General features: G+C 38.1%; 1 protein-coding gene across 1 annotated transcript in view; it reads right to left on the bottom strand.

Annotated features, from left to right (window-relative positions):
* NALF1 (NALCN channel auxiliary factor 1) overlaps window positions 1-14,426 on the bottom strand; it is a 624,590-nt gene extending 610,164 nt beyond the window's left edge. The window contains exon 1 of the mRNA XM_069467038.1: window positions 13,518-14,426. Within this exon, the coding sequence (XP_069323139.1) occupies window positions 13,518-14,426 (909 nt within the window). The remainder of the gene's footprint in view (window positions 1-13,517) is intronic.
* Window positions 14,427-17,934: the final 3,508 nt, after the last annotated feature.

Here is a 17,934-nt window from a genome sequence, read left to right as displayed (position 1 = left end):
CAATATCTTTATATATATGTGTGTGTGTGTGTATACACACACACACATACATATATGTATTAATACATATTTTTTTAAGAGATGGGGTCTCACTCTGTCACCCAGGCTAGAGTACAGTGGTGCAATCATATTAATAGTTCACTACAACCTCCAACTCCTGAGCTCAAGCGACCCTACCAACTCAGCCTCCTGAGTAGCCAGGACTACAGGTACGCACCACCACGCCTAACTTTTTTATTTTTTGTATACATGAGGTCTCACTCCTGGTCTCAAGTGATCCTCCTACCTCAGCCTTCCAAAGCGTGGGGATTACAGGCATGAGCCACTGACCCCAGCCTTAATATCCCAATATCTTAATATCACAATTAAATTTTAATTTACTACATTAAAATTAATTTAAAGGTACAATTAAGCATTAGAGACTTATGAATATCAATGGACTTTCCTAAACTTTCCAGATTTTGAAGTTACTGGGAAATGAGAAATGCATTTGTCAAAGACAAAATAAAACACATAAAAAATAGGTTGGGTACTCTTTTTTTCACATTTGATTTTATCAAAAAAAAAAAAAACAAATATAAGTCCTATTGACTCATGGTAGGTGAAATGGCATAAATACAATTGGCTTGTTTCACCCATTGAGTCATAAGGACAACAAAATACCTAAAAATATCTAAAGATTGGATCAATTATTTTAATCATATTAAATGGCCAATTAATTGAAAGGAGAAATCAAATTTAGTTGACAATTATGACAATTAAAAAACCAAAGACTCCGTATATTCATCAGTGAAGTAAAACCATGTAGACAGGATGCTGTTCACTCAGAACTGAATAACCTCCCCTTTACTAGAAATCTCACGCACATCGAATAAGAATGAGAATTCAGCATAAAAAGTTAAAACAGAGAGAATATAAAAGGATTCATTTTTTCAAAAATGAATTCTAATATTTATATATTATACACACATGTATGTGTATATATTAGAAACTTGCTGGGACAAAGACAATATATCTGAAACCTGTTATAATTTGCCAAACCGCCATAAAGCAGATTGGATGTAAAGACTCAGTTCCCTTGACAACAAGATCACTTTTATTTGCATGTGGTCTCGCTCTTTTTTTTTTTTTTTTTTTCACTATTTCATTTAGACTTTGTCGTGAAGCCATCATCTAAAAAGGCACACCTGCCTGACAACTTGTTGCCTAATGGCCTATAACAGCCAGTCTACTTTTCACTGTGAGCAGGAGAAATCCTATTTTTAAATGACTTCAGATTCAGATTGATCTTTTTAAAAACATTTGTTTCTCTCCAGACAGACTCTCACAGCTAATCTAGGGACACCGTGATTCCTGAGGTTGAATTTATCACCAGTGCCTTTTGAAAAATGCCAAGTTCAAGATCTCCGTGAGACAGTTCATCTGGACTAGAAAAAGGACAACTTTGATTAGAAAACCAATTACTGAGATGAGACAGATAAACTTGTCAATGTGTGCTACCAGCTCAGCACCTGGACAGTGGGGAGAGGAGTGAGTTGTTGCAGCGCAGTATGGAGCCATCACCTCCGCTCAAAGCGGCTGAGCTAAGCAAAGGACAACTTTCTTGCTGCATTTTATTATACATTTGCTCTGTTCTTTCTCTGGAGACTCAGACTGGATGGACATATCCCCATTTTACAGGAATTGGTGAAATAGCTCTTTAGCTATTGGGATCTAGGCCTTTCTGACCTTTCAACCCACATGCATTCCTTACACCAAGCTGCTGAAACAACAAAATATTTTGAATGCAGCAAGTTACATTATCTTTTATGTGCCAAATAATTTTATGTTCTATCCACTTCCGTTATGCACCCACCTCCTCCCCTCTAGAACAAAAACCAAACGAACAAACAAGAAATTGAACATGAGCAAAGACTTGTGACAGGGTTAACAGTAGAAGATAACAGTAAAGTTAGGCATATGGTAAGAATCAGATGGTTGGTGGAATTCCATGAGAGAGGGGATTTTTATTTAGTGACTTTAGTCCTGTTGATAAATCCCCAAAGAACTTGATGTGCGGATGAATTAATATGTAAAAAGAAGTGCTATAAAACCAGTGGAAAAAGTTCCTGTGAAACATTTCTTTCCCAGTCCCACCATGATGTTGAATCCTGCTTTGCTCAAGAGGGTTGTTTGAAGTTCGTAATAGTGACTGTGTTTGTGAACAAAAAAGATGAAATAGTGTATATTCTTGATACCAGCAATAACCAAAATGTCACTTATAAATTAGTCTCACTCCCTATATATCTCTAGGATAAGCAAATATAGTTGATTCATTATCTTTTAAAATTATTCAGGATAACAACATGAATAGAAGCCATAGAAATAATTTAAAATTGGACTTGTCAAGCTTCCCTTTTTAAAAGCAAAGCATTATTATAATAAGCAAGGAGTTAGGCTAAAAAAGTAGTTATGTTTTTTGTGTAACGGAATTTTATCTTTGACTGGGATTGGCAATAAGTACTATCTCACTATAAAAAGTTACTTCTGGGTGCCTCATTTTATGCCAAAGGACATTGGATGGAGTATTTAAAATTATTTAGTCTAACCTACAACTTATAGGAAAGATGCCCTCTGGGGTCATGGCAGACAGCTTCCATCTCATTTATACGTCTTCTGTAGTAATATCTCCCTGATTTCTTCAAACAACCCTTTTTCGGTAGGAGAGAATTAACTCCTTTAATGGGACACTCTCCCTTAGGTAGAGCAGAGATCTTCCTGCCTAAAACACCTACACACAGATTCTCATTCTCACCACTACAACCAGACGGAGCACTAGATAGTAAGACTCCCCTTCCATGTGATGACTTTCACCAAATTAAAGAACCTTGCTGTGTTCTCCCTGTCTTCTCTTGCTCTTCTCTTACTCCATGTTCCCATTCACGGAGTAGAGCTTACAGCCTTTTCTTCTACCTGCTCAATCTTCTACATCTTGGCACTTGCTATGTTTCCCTTGTCTGGTAGATCTAGTTCAAGGTCAAGGCTATTTGTTACCCCACTTCATCTCACTCCCCAATCAATAAAAATACTAACTATGGCAGAGTAGATAAATGTGGGGTGGAGCAGAGAACAAAAGAGACAACAAAAACAAAATACAAAGCCGGGAATATAAAGCGCAGAGCAAAGTTCACACCTTTTAAAATGGAATTTGGAGGCACATGACTTTCCGATGCCTGACAAACTATGGAACACAAAACTTTTCCCAAGACTACTTCTACCCATAGGTTTATAGGGTATGGAAGATCACTACAATGGTTCTCCACTTGTCATCCCAGAAAAGTTGTGAACAAAGGTGCTCAGTTGCCTTTGATTAAGTAATCTAACAAGATACACTCAGTCCAAAATGTAGCATATGTTAATGTTTAATCTGAAATAACAGAAAAAATTCAAGCTTTAGGAATGAAACATTTTTACTCCAGCTAATCTTTTGTCTTCCACTTTATTCTAGAGTTGTTCAACAATTTAGAGTCACCTATCTAGAAAAGCAGAATAAATGTAGATGCAATAAATCAGAGGATTTTATCTTATGAATTGCAAAGTCTCCTTATAAAACTCTTAAAAATGAGTGCTGTTTACCAGAAAATTTATGGGGGATCATGAGTGAGGACTATATTAATTTTACTGGTGTTTCTCATGAGTTTTAATAAATTGCTACCATTTATTAGGCATTATCAAGCCCTAGGCAAAGTACATTTATATGCACAGGAGTCTCTTAATTTCTTCCCCCCAACCATCCTATGAGACAGGAATTAAAATCCCTACTTTATTAACTGACTTGGGTAATGTCATATAACTAATAAATGGTGAAATTGGGAGTTCAATCCAGTCTATCCTCAGTCATTCTTTAAACCATTAAACTACATTTCCCTATTAGGGCTAAAACTAATTTCTATTTTTAAATTTTCTATCAAATGTATCAATTAGTTTTCAAGAAAACCTAAAAAGAGCAACCCACATTTAATTCATTTGATTCTACAAATATGCCATTGAATCCCAGGGCAACACATTCCTATAGAAAATAATTTATAGTAACGTATAGCTATGCAATTGTGGATGATTCCATATTCAAAGCCAATAAATATTTTACATTATTTGAAAATAAGTTTTCTACTTCATTCAAGCATATTCAAGTGGATAATGTGTTTATTTTCTGAAATTATGAAAGTAAATCATTGTTCCTGTTTAAAATATAAACAAGAAAATAAAAGATCTTAGATGTATAGCAGCATGTACAAGATAGAACCTCTCCTCCTCCCCAAGGCTAAGCAATCACCTCTTTGTTGGGATCTAGTGACATCATTAATTTTTTTCTGAATATGATTCTTTGAATCCTAGACTCCTATCTGGATCTTAGATCAAAAGGTGCAAATATTCGAATGTTTATTTGATCATAACTGATTTATTTCTGTAAACTCACATCCATCTTCACACTTAGTCTGTTCTCTTTTCTTTTCACTGCCAAACTTAGTGAAGAGTGGTTTGGACTAGTCTTTACTTCCTCAACTCCCACTCATTCCTTAATCCATCACATTTTGACATCTCTTCCTACCATTCTATTAAAACTACTCTGGCAAGGTGACCAAGACTTAATTGACAAATTCAGTGACCTATTTCTAGGCTTCATCCTAGAAATGTCCTTTCTGCAATGTGGGATACTCCTGACTGATTCTGTATCTTTCTTAAAATTCTTCCCTAGGCCTTTCAGATCATCACAGTCTCATGATTCTCTCTTTTTCCTTTTTCTCCTTCCTTCTCTTCTCTTCATCCCTCCCTCCCCCACCTTCCTGTCCTCATTCTCACTCACATTCTCACTCTCATTCTTTGTCCTTTCTCAGTCTCTTCTCCTGGTCTCTTTTCTGCCCCTTAACTGCTGATCTTCCTCAAGACTCATCTTCGGCACTCTCTTCATATCATCTGTTTTTGTTAAGTCATCAAATCTCTGCCAATGGCTTCCAGGTCAAACTTATAGTAAGTGTGGAGACTTACTTCACAGTCCAGCTCCCTCCTCACACGGCACACTACCCACTGGGCAGCTTCTCATGTCTTTATCTCCAAAACGTGATGCCCTTGTTTTATTCACCAATCTCAATCCCAACTTGTTCTTCCTTATTTATTACCTCATTGATAGAACCAACATAGGCCCAGTTTCACATTTTACAAGGCTTGATTCATATCCTCCCTCTACTGAAATTGGTCACTGTGAATTTGAATTCACAAAAGTCTCCTGATTCTGGTGTTTCCTCTCCACTTCCATAGCCACTGTAGTCATTTAGAATTTTCTGTCCAACAGGGTAGCCACGAGCCACATGGGGCTATTTAAATTTGCACTAGTACAAATTGAATAAAATTAAAAATTCAGTTCCTCATTTAGTCTAGCCACCTTTTCATTGCTCAGTAGCAACATATGGGTGGCTCTCATGCCAGACAGGGCAGAATATAAAACATTTCCATCATCACAGGAAGTTCCATTGAAGAGTGCTGATCTAGAAGACCATCCCATTACTCCCAAGAAAGACAGCAGCTTTGGAATTGATCTCTCTGCCAACCTATTGCCACGTTATTGCCAGAGATAACTGTTGAGAAAAAAAAAATCATCTCAGGTGAATCCCTTGATTAAAATTTGTCTCTGATATTTTACCATACAGATAATGAGCGTCAAAGACTTTACCAGGGGATAAATAGTCCTTTACAAGTGAGCACTAGCATCTGCCAGAGATATTTCTACAGCCCTTGACACATACCTTACTGAGAATTATAGATGAACTTGCCTCCTAAAATTTCTATGTTGAAACCCTAACCCCCAATGTGACTGTATTTGAAGATAAGGACTATCATTAGGTAATAAACATTAAATGAGGTCGGTGGGGGGCAGTTAATCCAAGAGGACTAATGTCTTTATAAGAAGAAGAAGAAACACCAGAGCTTTGTCACTGCAGGCACATAGAGGAAATGCCATGTGAAGATACAGGGAGAAGGTGGCTATCTGTAATCCAGGGAGACAACTTTCACTAGAAACCAAATTTTCATGCACCTTGATGATGAACTTCAACCTTCCAGAACTGTGGGAAGATAAACGTCTGTGGTTTAAGCCATACAATATGTAGAATTTTGTCATGGCAGCCCAACCAGACTAATGCACTCGGTCACTATGAACTTATGAATTCATAAGAATTATCACAGGTCTCCAAAGCTTACTTCCCTTCCACCAAAACTGTACACACATCCTTTCTTTGCTCAGCTCTAAATGTGAAATCAAAAACCTAAGTGTCCTTCTGATCTTCATACCAGTCATTCATATTCATATCCCCTAAGCCTTTGACATGAGCAACCTGACCATCCACCCCAGCTGTCCAGTACGCTCAAATTTCAGTCTTGTTAGCTTGCTGTATCATCTGTAAAATGTTTTCAGTGATAAATTTAAAATAAATAGAAGAAGCAAATATGGCAAAATTTTTAACAATTGTTAAATTTGTGTGACAGATATATGTGGGCTTATTATACTAATCTCTTAATTCTTTGGGATGTTTGTAGACATTTCTAATCGAAAGGAAAAAGAAAATATTTAAAGTGATGAAGTGAACTTGATATTTAACATTACCTGGCTGTTTGACCTTGGGATAGTTAACTGTGTGTCCTTGACTAACTCATCTGTAAAATTTATGATAATGCTTACCTCATAGAGTTCACATGAGAATTAAATGAATTAGAATAGTTTCTGATGTCTAGTAAACTCTAAAGCTTTTTATCTGCTACGAAGCTTGCTCTAGGACTTCAATTTCTGAGTGGTTCAAGTCATTTTCTATGAGAGCTAATACTTTGTCATGATCATTCATTTATATCTTAGTTCGATTCTCCTTTCAAATAAAGTCATTGATAGTTTATTAAGAAAGAGACCAATCTTCTTTCATGGGAGTGGAAGTACAAAGAAGAAAAGAAAGAATTCTGAACTTTGTGTTTCCCAAGGTACACAGGCCCTAGAATGCAGGTTCCAAGTGGCAGGAGAAGACACAGGTGACAGAAAGAAAGCAGACTGACAAGGAAGAGAGGAAAAGATAGGGTGAAGATGCTAAGTCACCAATCTCACAATTTTGATAGAATCAATTTTCCTTCTTGTGCAGGACGGAGCAGCTGACATACAAAACTCCAAGTATTTGCATAGAAATGATCATTGCATTCACCCTCAAAAATATATATGGTTATACTACTGCTAACGTCAACAACAGTATTTAAATAGATATTACACATATACATTTTGCAGGTTTTTTACCATCTATGATAGTTTCCATAACATTTTGTTTATACATGACTGAATAGAACCCCAAGTAGAAAAAATCAACTATTATTTTTTACCACCTTAGACACCCAAGAATTAAATAGCTTCATGCATTCCAGTACAATACATAGTATAAATCATTGTTTATTAACAAAGAAGAATACATGTGAACCATCCATTTCCAGTACTAAAGGATCAGAATAAATTAGAACATTACATTAAAGAAATTCCACTATTTGGATTATAATGATACTTAATTTCTTATTAGATAAAATTTAGATTTAGTTTTACACAATATCTTGTAACCCAAAATGCTAAAAAAAAAAAAAAAAGAGAGAATTGATATTGCAGTCACTTCAAAACAGAATAATAAGATCTTATTAAAACTAATTTTCAAATTAAGCTTGGTAGTAATCTGTGACTACTTAGCAGTTTGCATATTCAAAATACTATATGAATGTCAACTAGTTATTTCAACATTATTGAAGTAAGTGAAAACTAAAACATGGTTAATCATCACAGTGAAAAAAAGTGAAAAAGAATGAGTATATTCCTAGGTTTACTAAAGTGAATAGATGAAGAAAGAATAGACTTGAAACAGGTGAACCACTATGAAAAGCCAATAGGTTTTCTCTTAAAACCAACCATATACTTTTGAAAGAGTCTAAATTTTAGCCATTTGTATGGGATACAATTAGAGACAACAATAATAAGGCTAGGGCACCTTTTATCACATCGTTGCTTAGTCTCCCAGAGACAGTCAGACAGTCATTCAATGTCTGTGGGCATGTGCTCAGCCCATTATGTGAACACCAGTATAATGACTCAGTCCTGGCCAAAAAACAGAAAATCCACAGTCAGCGGACACGTCCTTAAACATTCACACTCTGGTACTTTACAAATCCATCTCCTTATCTCCATGGCACCTTCTGGCACAACTCCCAAGCCTGGAGCCCAGTGAGTTCACCTCTCATCCACCTCCTCAGCCTCATCAATACATATTTGCTTCCCTGTCCTGTGGCTATATTTTATTGTCTTTACCACTTCAAAAAAATATGTCCGTATGAGTTCTACTCTCATCAGTTGTGCAAAATGCATTATTATGTACCACTGAGACATAGGAGCTAAAAGGTCATTCCACATTCATTGTCACTGTCAACCAGAACGGAGTTTCTCAGCCTTGGCTGCACACCTGAATCACCAGGGAAACTTTGAAAGAGCCCAGACCCACAACACAAGCAAGAACAATAAAATCAGATTCTCTTGGGGTTGAGGATGCCCAGGCTTCAGCGCTTTAAAGCTCCTCAGGATATCCCATTGTAACCCCAAAGACCACTAATCTAGAATATATGTTCACTGATATGGAAGAAATATCTTCAATATAAACAACAAAATATTTGATGCTTAGTCATTGCGAGATTGACACAGAAGATAAAGATTTTAAAAAGAAACAAATGAAATAAAAGCAATAGTTCAGATAATTCAAGTCAAAGTCCTTTGAAATAATTATCCATACATTTGTTTGTGTATATTTAATCTAGTAAGAAAAATTATCTTAATGAATAATGATTTATATATGGGAGAGGATGAGACTGAGAGCCCTGCTTGATTTCTCTTCATTCATACTTTTAATTCACCTGCATATGCAAATGCTAACCTCATCTAGTAAGTGACTAAAACTGATATATAACAACAATTATTCAAACTTTGTGGTTATGCCCTCTATAGCTACTAATTTGACCCAGTTACAAGTCCAAAGTAAAAATATTTATTATTTGGTATGTAAGACAACAGGCATCTAATAAGATGTAATTGTAAGTGTTTCTCTATAAAAAGAAAACATGGATCATAAATCAATAGTTGTACATGGAACAAAAATATGGAAAAACAAAAATCATAAAAAAGATTATGATAGCCTCCTTGATTTTATAATTGCTTTATTAATGGTTAAAATAGTCAAAAATATGTATAATAACTATGTAACAAAAAACATTTTTAATATATGAATGATCAGACTTTTTGATTTTGTACAGAAGCAATTCAACTATAAAAATAATTTTAAAATAAAGTGGCGGAATATAAAAAAAGCTCTATTTACATTTGTATACTCCACACTTATAAACAGTGACATAATACTACAATACCACTTAATCAAGAGCAAAATAATATTTTAGGTTCAAAATTTAAGTGAAAAGAATTGTGAGATATTTGATTTCTTTTCTAAAAATTATTTCTTTATGCATCTATAGTGCTTGACACTAAAGTAAATAAAAATCTGAGAAATGTATTTTGTTTCAAATTGCATATTATATAAACCAAACTCTATGTTCTAAAACTGGGTAGTGTTTGTGAGTGGTGCCCACAAACCAGACAGAAAGTCTCAGGTATCATGATTGTTACCTATGCCTAACATTTGCAAGGTATCCTTTTGGTCAGTGTCTGTTAAATAAAAATAAGCAACATAATTTCTTTAATATAAGATGGTAAAAATAAAAATATGAGAATGCATATATTCTTGAGAGTATAAAGATTAAAATTGATACTGAGAGCATAATATACAGATAGTATAATGATTTATGTTAGAATCTAACGTCAAACCCACTTTCACTGACCAACTGTCCGAGGGTATAGTAAGTAAATAAAGCTTCAGTAAGTACAAAATTTTACTTGTAACATAAAAACTTATATTCCCTAAATACCTCATTTTTATAATATTTATATTCAGGAATTCTCAGGAGCTAAAAAATTGTATATGTGAGAAAATCTTTAAGTAAAACTCAAGCATGTTTATAAAATACATTTGTAATTTTGTAGCTTAGAATATTTCACTTTTTAATATTGCCAGCCAACTTGAAGATTTTGACAGATTTGTCAGATTCTTGTTATATACTAAAAATATTTTTGACTACAGAGGAAAATTACTTCCATAATATTTGCTACTCAATTTGTGTAATATACCAAATCAAATGTTATAGTATGTTATAGCAACAGTCTTGTTCTTTATGTATCCATAAATTATTTATACAGATAAATACATGCATGTATTTTTTAAGACAATTAATTCAGCTATTTCTCAGAATATTAAAAAATATTCTTGGGTGCAATGATTTCTATAATATATGGCAATACAAAGGTTTACCAGAGTAAATCCCAGCTGTATTTGATCTCTAATTATTGTGAATTCAAGTCATTATAATTCTATTAGATCTATTTTAAAAGGTCTCTTTTGAATAATTGGTCAAAAAGCTCTTTAAACAATTTAAAGCAAAATGATATTTAATCCATTTTAATTTTATACTTATTTAGAATTTGGCAACATTTGTCAGGATGGCGAGTGGTCTAAGGAACTGTGTTCAGAATTTGGCAACTTTTTAATGGGGGCAGAATATAAAACTAGAGAGTAATAAACTCTAAAAAGTTAGAAATTACTGTATTAATCATTTAATTATATATGGATATAATAAAGTTAATATGTTTTTCTAAAATATGAATACTGGCAATTTTAGTGCTAACATGATATTATGTATTCTTCTATCTACAATTTTAATAAATATATTTACAAACTGCTAAAATTAATTTTTCATGAAAATATTACCAATTACAGAAATATAATGCATTTACTTTTAATGTAGCCTATGACTTTGTGGATGTCTTTAAAAATAAAAACTTTTGCATAGAATTTATGTCTTGAATAGGGTCCTAATGATAGTAATTTCATAATTACAAGAATATCTGAAATAAGTAAAAGTGTTCATAAAGAAACTCAGACACATTCTTCAAAGACAAATGACTTTTAGTCCATGTAATATTGTTTGTATGTGAGTGTGTCTATGGCTTTTTCAGAATCATAGAAAAAATATATATTAAACTATGAACCTTTGCCTCTATTACATTTCTACATAAAATCAATTGATTTGTGAGTCTTAAACTAAGAACACCAGCACTTTAAATTTGAAACTGTAATTTTTGAAAATAGCTATTATGAAATAAATGTTTCATTTTGACAAAAACAACAAAAAACTGTACGACCAAGAAATATCTACAAGGCATGACAGGTAATTAGTTCTCTGTTGTGGTGATGAAAAACTTAAATATCTGTGTTTACTTTTCAATGTAAATTAGGATTTTTTTTTAAAGGAGTTAACTTTTTTTTTTAACATGCTTTTATGTATATAGTTAACGACTCCTACTTTACAGAAAAATGTAATCCAGAAGCACTCAATAACATTATAAATGAGTTTAACTTACAGTACACCTTATAGCTATGATGATAAAAACACAAAGTTCAGAATTAATTCAGGTTAAGGGGAAAGAAACTTTTTCATATATTTATTTGGATATTTGGAAAAAGATACATTTAGCATGGCTATTTGAAAATATGCTACATTCAATTGATAACACAGACTATTTTTTAAATATTGAACTATACAAATTAAAATTACTAGAAATGAGGGCTCACATTTGGGGAAGCAGGCAAATTCAATTATTATAAGGTGCCACTCTTAAACTAAATATACAGAAATGTCTGCAATATTTTCTTTATTAGTAGAATTAGCAAGCACACAATTTCTTTTTCTTTACAATTTCAGTGCAACACATTTTGTCAAAATGAATAACTATGCAATAAATATACTAGTCATTTATTATTAATTTCCATTATTAAGATTAAGTTTAATTCTCAGGCATGAGTTATAGTGGTATGGAAAAAAAAAAAAAACAAGGTAGAAAAGTTTAAGATCCACTTAACCAGTCAAATAACATTCTAAACTAATGTTATAGACTCAGATTTACTATTTTCAAAGATCTATGTTTCTGGTCTTAAAGAATGATGATAAAACAAGGTCAATTTGAGTTTAGTTTAATTGTCAAAAACATAACTAATCAACCTAAAGTAAAATATGGCCCTTGAATTATGTTCATTTAAAATAGGTACCCCTTAGTCCAGTTGTCTTGTCAAAGTATCAAAAAAATCCTTTGATCTTTACTACCCTTGATTGCACTTTCCCAGTACAAAGCAAGTGAAGCAAAGAGGAACAGTTGCTCTGTTTGCGTATAGGGTTGAGGTAGGAAAGAGACAGGAAGAGAGAAAATGTGGTGTACTATTTGTTGTGAAAAGCAATACTAGTTTATTGTGTTGCTTAAGAGATTACCTTTGGAACAAAACATTAAGGCTTGGAGAGATTTTATCATTGCATCTTCCCTACGAAAGGTCACTGCAGTATCTTCATTTTCAGTAGATCTCCTGAGCAAACCTCATTTCAGCACCATGGACAGTGGCACTTCTGTAAGGAGCTACGCACATGGTTGCCTTGACTAATTCTTAAGAAACTTGCATGGATTTCTTTGCCATTCAGCAAGGGTTACACTTGATATTACATACAACAGGTATATCTTAAATATAACACATGTCATTAAATATTTCACTAAATTTTAATTTACAGCATCAAACATTTGCCATTTCACACTTCTGAAAAGCACACCGAAAAATTCAAGCTAATTACATAATATGTCTGATAAATAACCCGACATTGCTAACCAATCACTAGATACCTAATTAAAACCTCCCACTCACAGTGAGTCTCAGATCAAAATTACACAAATGTCCAAAACAAAACAGGAAACTTAAGGAAAGTACATATGCTCGGGTAGGCCCCTGGACTTTACAAACAACCAGAACTACCCTTGAACAAACATTTTTTTTTTTCCTACATAAACAACTGCAAACACTTTTTCTTGTTCGTCTGGTCAACTGACTCAATGATGTCACTATCAGAGAGTTCACGTGTGCAGATCCATATGCCAAACCATACATACCTCTGACTCTTCTGACTTTACCTGTGGGCATCACTATGCAGTCCCATCACTACCCTTCTGACAAGTCTGAGTCAAATTCCATTTTTGAAAAGATGTAACAGAGTTTGAGCTAATTGTATAGGTGTAAGAAGCAGTGAAGGCACCAGCTTTGTTATCTCAGAAGACCAGGGACTTCCCTGATCTCCCAAGGATTCCCACATGAAGGCATCAGTCCACCAATAATCCACCCAGGTATCCCCCACTCAAACAGCAAATCAAGCTCTTATAACCACAAAAACAATGATTAAAGTAACAAAACCAGAGCCAAAAAAAAAAAAATTAAACTCAAGAAGACACCCCAACTGAGCAGAGATAGAAAAGTAGAGGAAAGGGAAAAATCCACTGTTCCTACCTTACAGTCTTCAGGACACGATTTCACCGAGTACTCCTCCGATTGTAAATATTTATGGAGCACACTTTCAAACTCTTCGTATTTCTCCTGAGCATGGTGGTCATAGTCTTGGTAAGCCTCGACGCACTGCCTGCAAGTGGTCATCTCACCGCCTTCCTTGAGCACCACATCCAAACTACAGTTCAAAGTGTTGGGACTGGACAACCCCGAGAACAACTCCCAAAGTGTGTAGGAATTACAAAACGAAAGGTAAAAATCCGACAAGTTCCAGAGCGGAGCTGGGTGCTTGCTCCTCACCTCCTGCTCCTCCCCCCCGGCCGCCACCCCCCGACTCCAGTTCCTGGCGCACACGGCGTCCGCATTCTCCACGGTGAAGCACTGGCCCGAGGAGGCGCCCTGGGGGTAACAAGTCTCCAGGCGCCACACAGGTTTGGCAGAGTTTCCTAGAAAAAGAGCCTTGCTCCGGTTGTTTTTGCCTCGGTTGCCCTTGCCGCCGCCGCCGCCGCCGTCTGCCGGGGAGGGGGGCAGGGTGGGGGACGAGGAGGCGGAGAGGAGTCTGTGTGCCTGGGCGGCGGGCGAGGACTCCCCCATGCTCGCCAGGAGCGCGGGCCAGGAGGGCTCCTGCTGCCGCTGCCGCTGCTGCTGCTGCTGCTGCTGCCGCTGTCGCTGCTGCTGCTGCTGCTGCTGGCGCTGCTGCTCCTTGTCCCGGGTGCGGGTCAGTTTGGCCTCGGCGCAGAACCACAAGTGATCAGAGAGCAGGACTGTGAAAAACAAGAGAGATGCCAGAGACAGTCGCCATTTCTGAGCCCTCTCTGAATCGATGAACGGTTTCTCGTTCTCCCGGGGTGCTGCCAACCAGATTTTTAAGCCGTCGTCATACTGCCGACACATCCAAGCACCCCTGGTCATATTTTGGGAACGCACAGCCCTGGCCGACTCCACTGTGAGGGCTCCTGTGCCAGTGTCACCACAATATGCATTGACTTAAAGGTTTAATTTCCTTATCCCCTCCTCCCGTTTCTTCTCTCTCTCTTTCTCTCTCTCCCCCTCTCCCTCTCTCTCTGTCTCCCTCTCTCTCCCTCTCTTTTCGATCTCTCTCTCTCTTTTGCCTACATAAATATTACCAGGCTTTGAAGGAAGATGTGACTTGCTTCCGACCTATTCATCAGCCGACCCCATCCTCTGTAGAGTGGGAAACAACAATGCAGAGAGAGAGAGAGAGAGAGGGAGAGAGGGAGAGGGAGAGAGGGAGGCAGGCGGAGGAGCTGAGGCTGGTGCTGGTGGCCGGTGGCGAGGCTGAGTGCAGGAGGTGATGGTGGAGGCGGCGGGGTGGCTGGCGCTGCTCCTCTCACCCAGGCATTGTCAGAGCGCGGGTCCCCATGGCCCTGCTGAGGACAGCCCGCTCTCCCCTGCCAGGGGCATGCCGCGTCTCCGCTGCCCACTGACGGCGACCAGAGCGCCTCCCCTCCTCCTCTCCTCCTCCTCCTCCTCCTCTTCTTCTCCTCCTCTTCCTCCTCCTTCTTTTCCTTCTCCTTTTTCTTCTCCTCCGCCTCCCGCTCCTACTTCTCGCTCGCTCTCCCGGAGTCCGGAGCCTGGGCTGCCACCGCCGGCAGGGCTCTCCCTCCCCCCCACCCCCCACCCCGCGCTCTAACTGCTGCCGCCGCCGCCGCTGCCGCAGGTCTGCCCGCGGGCGCCGCCGCCGCCGGGGCTCCGACTGCTGACGCCGCCTCCCCCGGACCTGCGGGCCGAATCGCCTGGGCTGGGCCTCCCGAGAGCCACAGTCATCTTCAGTCCCCGGGCTAAGTTGCCGCCATCTTCGTCCTGGAGAAACACTTTTTTGGGGGGAGCGCTGGCTTTTGCGTCATCTCCTCCCGCGCCGAGATCTCTCCATCCTGGCGCATTGGCGCCGGCTCGGCCGGGAGGAGGGCGAGGACGCGCGGGGGCCGGAGGCGGCGGGCCGGCTGTGCAGGGTGGCCCCCGCCAGGCCTGCTGAGCCCAGCGTGTGTTTGCTCGTTCCTTTCCGTGCACCCTCCCCACTATTTTTTTTTTTTTTTCATTTATCACTGAGAAAGTCAGAATGCGGACTGCATGGCTGAGGATGCTAATTTCTTGAGCATCTCCCACGCTCTCTGTCTCTGCAAAAAGTCCGAGTTGCGGGCGCTCGGTCAGAGGTCTCTATTGGGTCTCTATTGAGGATTTGGGTCTAGTCACCTTCAGTAAGGAATGATCGCTTCAAATGCAAGGTTGGAGGTCAGGGGAGGAAACAAGAATTGGCTAGAGGAGAGACGAGGTGACATTCCGTCTCTTCGAATGTGTCTCAGGGATCCCTAGACAATTGCAGATCAACAGCTACCAGCGCGTTAAGTTATCTTGTCAATTGGTTTTATTATCTGGAAGGGACGGGGCGGGGGTGTGCGTATCTACATCTATGTAGCCGTACATATTACAGCTACATGTTTGTCCATGTTTTCATATTGGAAAGTAAACGATTAGAAGTGGCCTAATAGAGTCTTAGGAAAAATCTGTAAGACCCGCACCACCTGGGGTCACTGCCAGACCTTCCCTCCGCGTTCAACGTCTTAGTCTCTGAGGATTCCTCCTCCGATCTGGAACATCTCAAGCTCCTCTGACCCCCACCCCGCGGCGGCTGCGCCCAGCCCCACCGAGGTGGGCTTTTTCTGTCGCCCAGGACTTCCGCAGCAGCGGGCGAGTCGGGCTGCCCGGAGTCAGTCGCTGCAGTCTGAGTCTCTGGTGCCCCTTAGCGTTGGCTCTCGGAGTTCTGAGAAGGGAAAGCGACAACACACTGGGAAAATCTTGGGTCACCTCGATTCCGGCTTGTACGGGTCCATGCTGTGGGCAACCATCAGTTTCCATTTATCTGAAGATCCGGCCCACCCCGCCCCTCATCCCCACCAGACCCGCGGGAGCAGGAGGCTGCGCTGGTGCCCGACACCGCCAGTGCGCGTGCCGGGAGCGCAACGCTGTCTGGGGTCTCTGGTGGTTGCGTAGGACAGTGTGGTTTGCTGTGTCGCCCTCCCTTCCCTGCTTTCTGATGACACTAATGCCCTGCCAGGGTGCACATTCACTTGGGCCTTATAAGGTACCTTCGTTCTAAGTAAATGCCTAAGAAACCAAAGGGATGGATCATCCGTGTCCTTTTCCTCTCACAGGCGTTGTAGGTGTGGGGGGAGGGGGATGCAGGAGAAGTGGGTATTATATTTTTAAAATGGGCAACTGCAAAACGTAATGGGCAGGATTCAGAAGGCAATGGGCAGCATAATAAGGTACTGTATATATTAAATTTTACCCATGTGAATTTTAAGGTCTTCAAAAATATATGTAATGACCGCCATAAAGCTACATGCAGTTTGATGGCTGGTTTCCTTATTAAGTGTCATGTAATGTTTTCAAAGACCATTTGTGTAAGTGTACCGTTCTAAGACTTTGGAATCCAATGTGTTGAATTTCTGATTAATGTCAACATTTTTCTTCATAATTCAGACAAAAATATTATTTATTAACAAGATTGTTAATCTGGCAACTGTCTGTACTTTTTATGTGGACCCTCAGCTACAATATTTCATAAACTAAATATATATGTGTGCATATATTTACACACACATAATTATTGTTATTATATAAGTACCTTATGGACATTGTAGAAAATTATACAAAGCAAAAGAGCAATTTAAAAAGTCATAAATGATCTCAACACCCAGATATACTCATTATTTCCATTTTATAGCAACTTCCTAATATTCTTATTTTACATTAATCATCTCCTGTTTTGTGATATTTACTAGTCCAGATTTTTTGAAGGATTGAAGTAGAAAATATGATAGAATACATATCCACATTTAGTAGATAGTAATATATTTTCCATTTTAATATTGCATGAGTTTTAATTAGAGACATACAGATTTTAATGCTGGCTCATATTATTAGCACCTCTCTCTTACTCTGAGTGGGTGATTAAATGAGAACGAGAACTACAAATGGGAGCAATAAAAGAAATAAACAATATATGAAATTAAATGTTGATAATTCCCAAACAAGATAAAGAAACAAAGGAGGTTCTGTTATTTTTATCTGATTATTATGCAGCTCTAGTCAAATTATGTCTCAGAAAATATTTCAAGGCTCCTTAGTAAAAAGTATTACATACCACATTAAAATAATAGTGCTTAATATAATTTTTACTTTCTATAATAGACGAGAGTTAATTCTTTGTTTTTAAGTAAGCTGGCCTTACCTTCCTCTAAAGTTTCTCATGAATTAGGACACTTTCATAAAAGACAAATTTAGGGGTGCAGGTCCACTAAAAATAAACTGTCAACAACCAATTCCTCCTTTGTTCTATCCTGGCTCTAGGGTGAACCATAGAAGACAAATGAAAGACCACGTCTGACCTCTCGAA

The sequence above is a fragment of the Eulemur rufifrons genome, chromosome 4 (genome assembly GCF_041146395.1).
Source record: "Eulemur rufifrons isolate Redbay chromosome 4, OSU_ERuf_1, whole genome shotgun sequence".
Lineage (NCBI taxonomy): Eukaryota > Metazoa > Chordata > Mammalia > Primates > Lemuridae > Eulemur > Eulemur rufifrons.
This window is presented reverse-complemented; position numbering and strand designations above follow the sequence as displayed.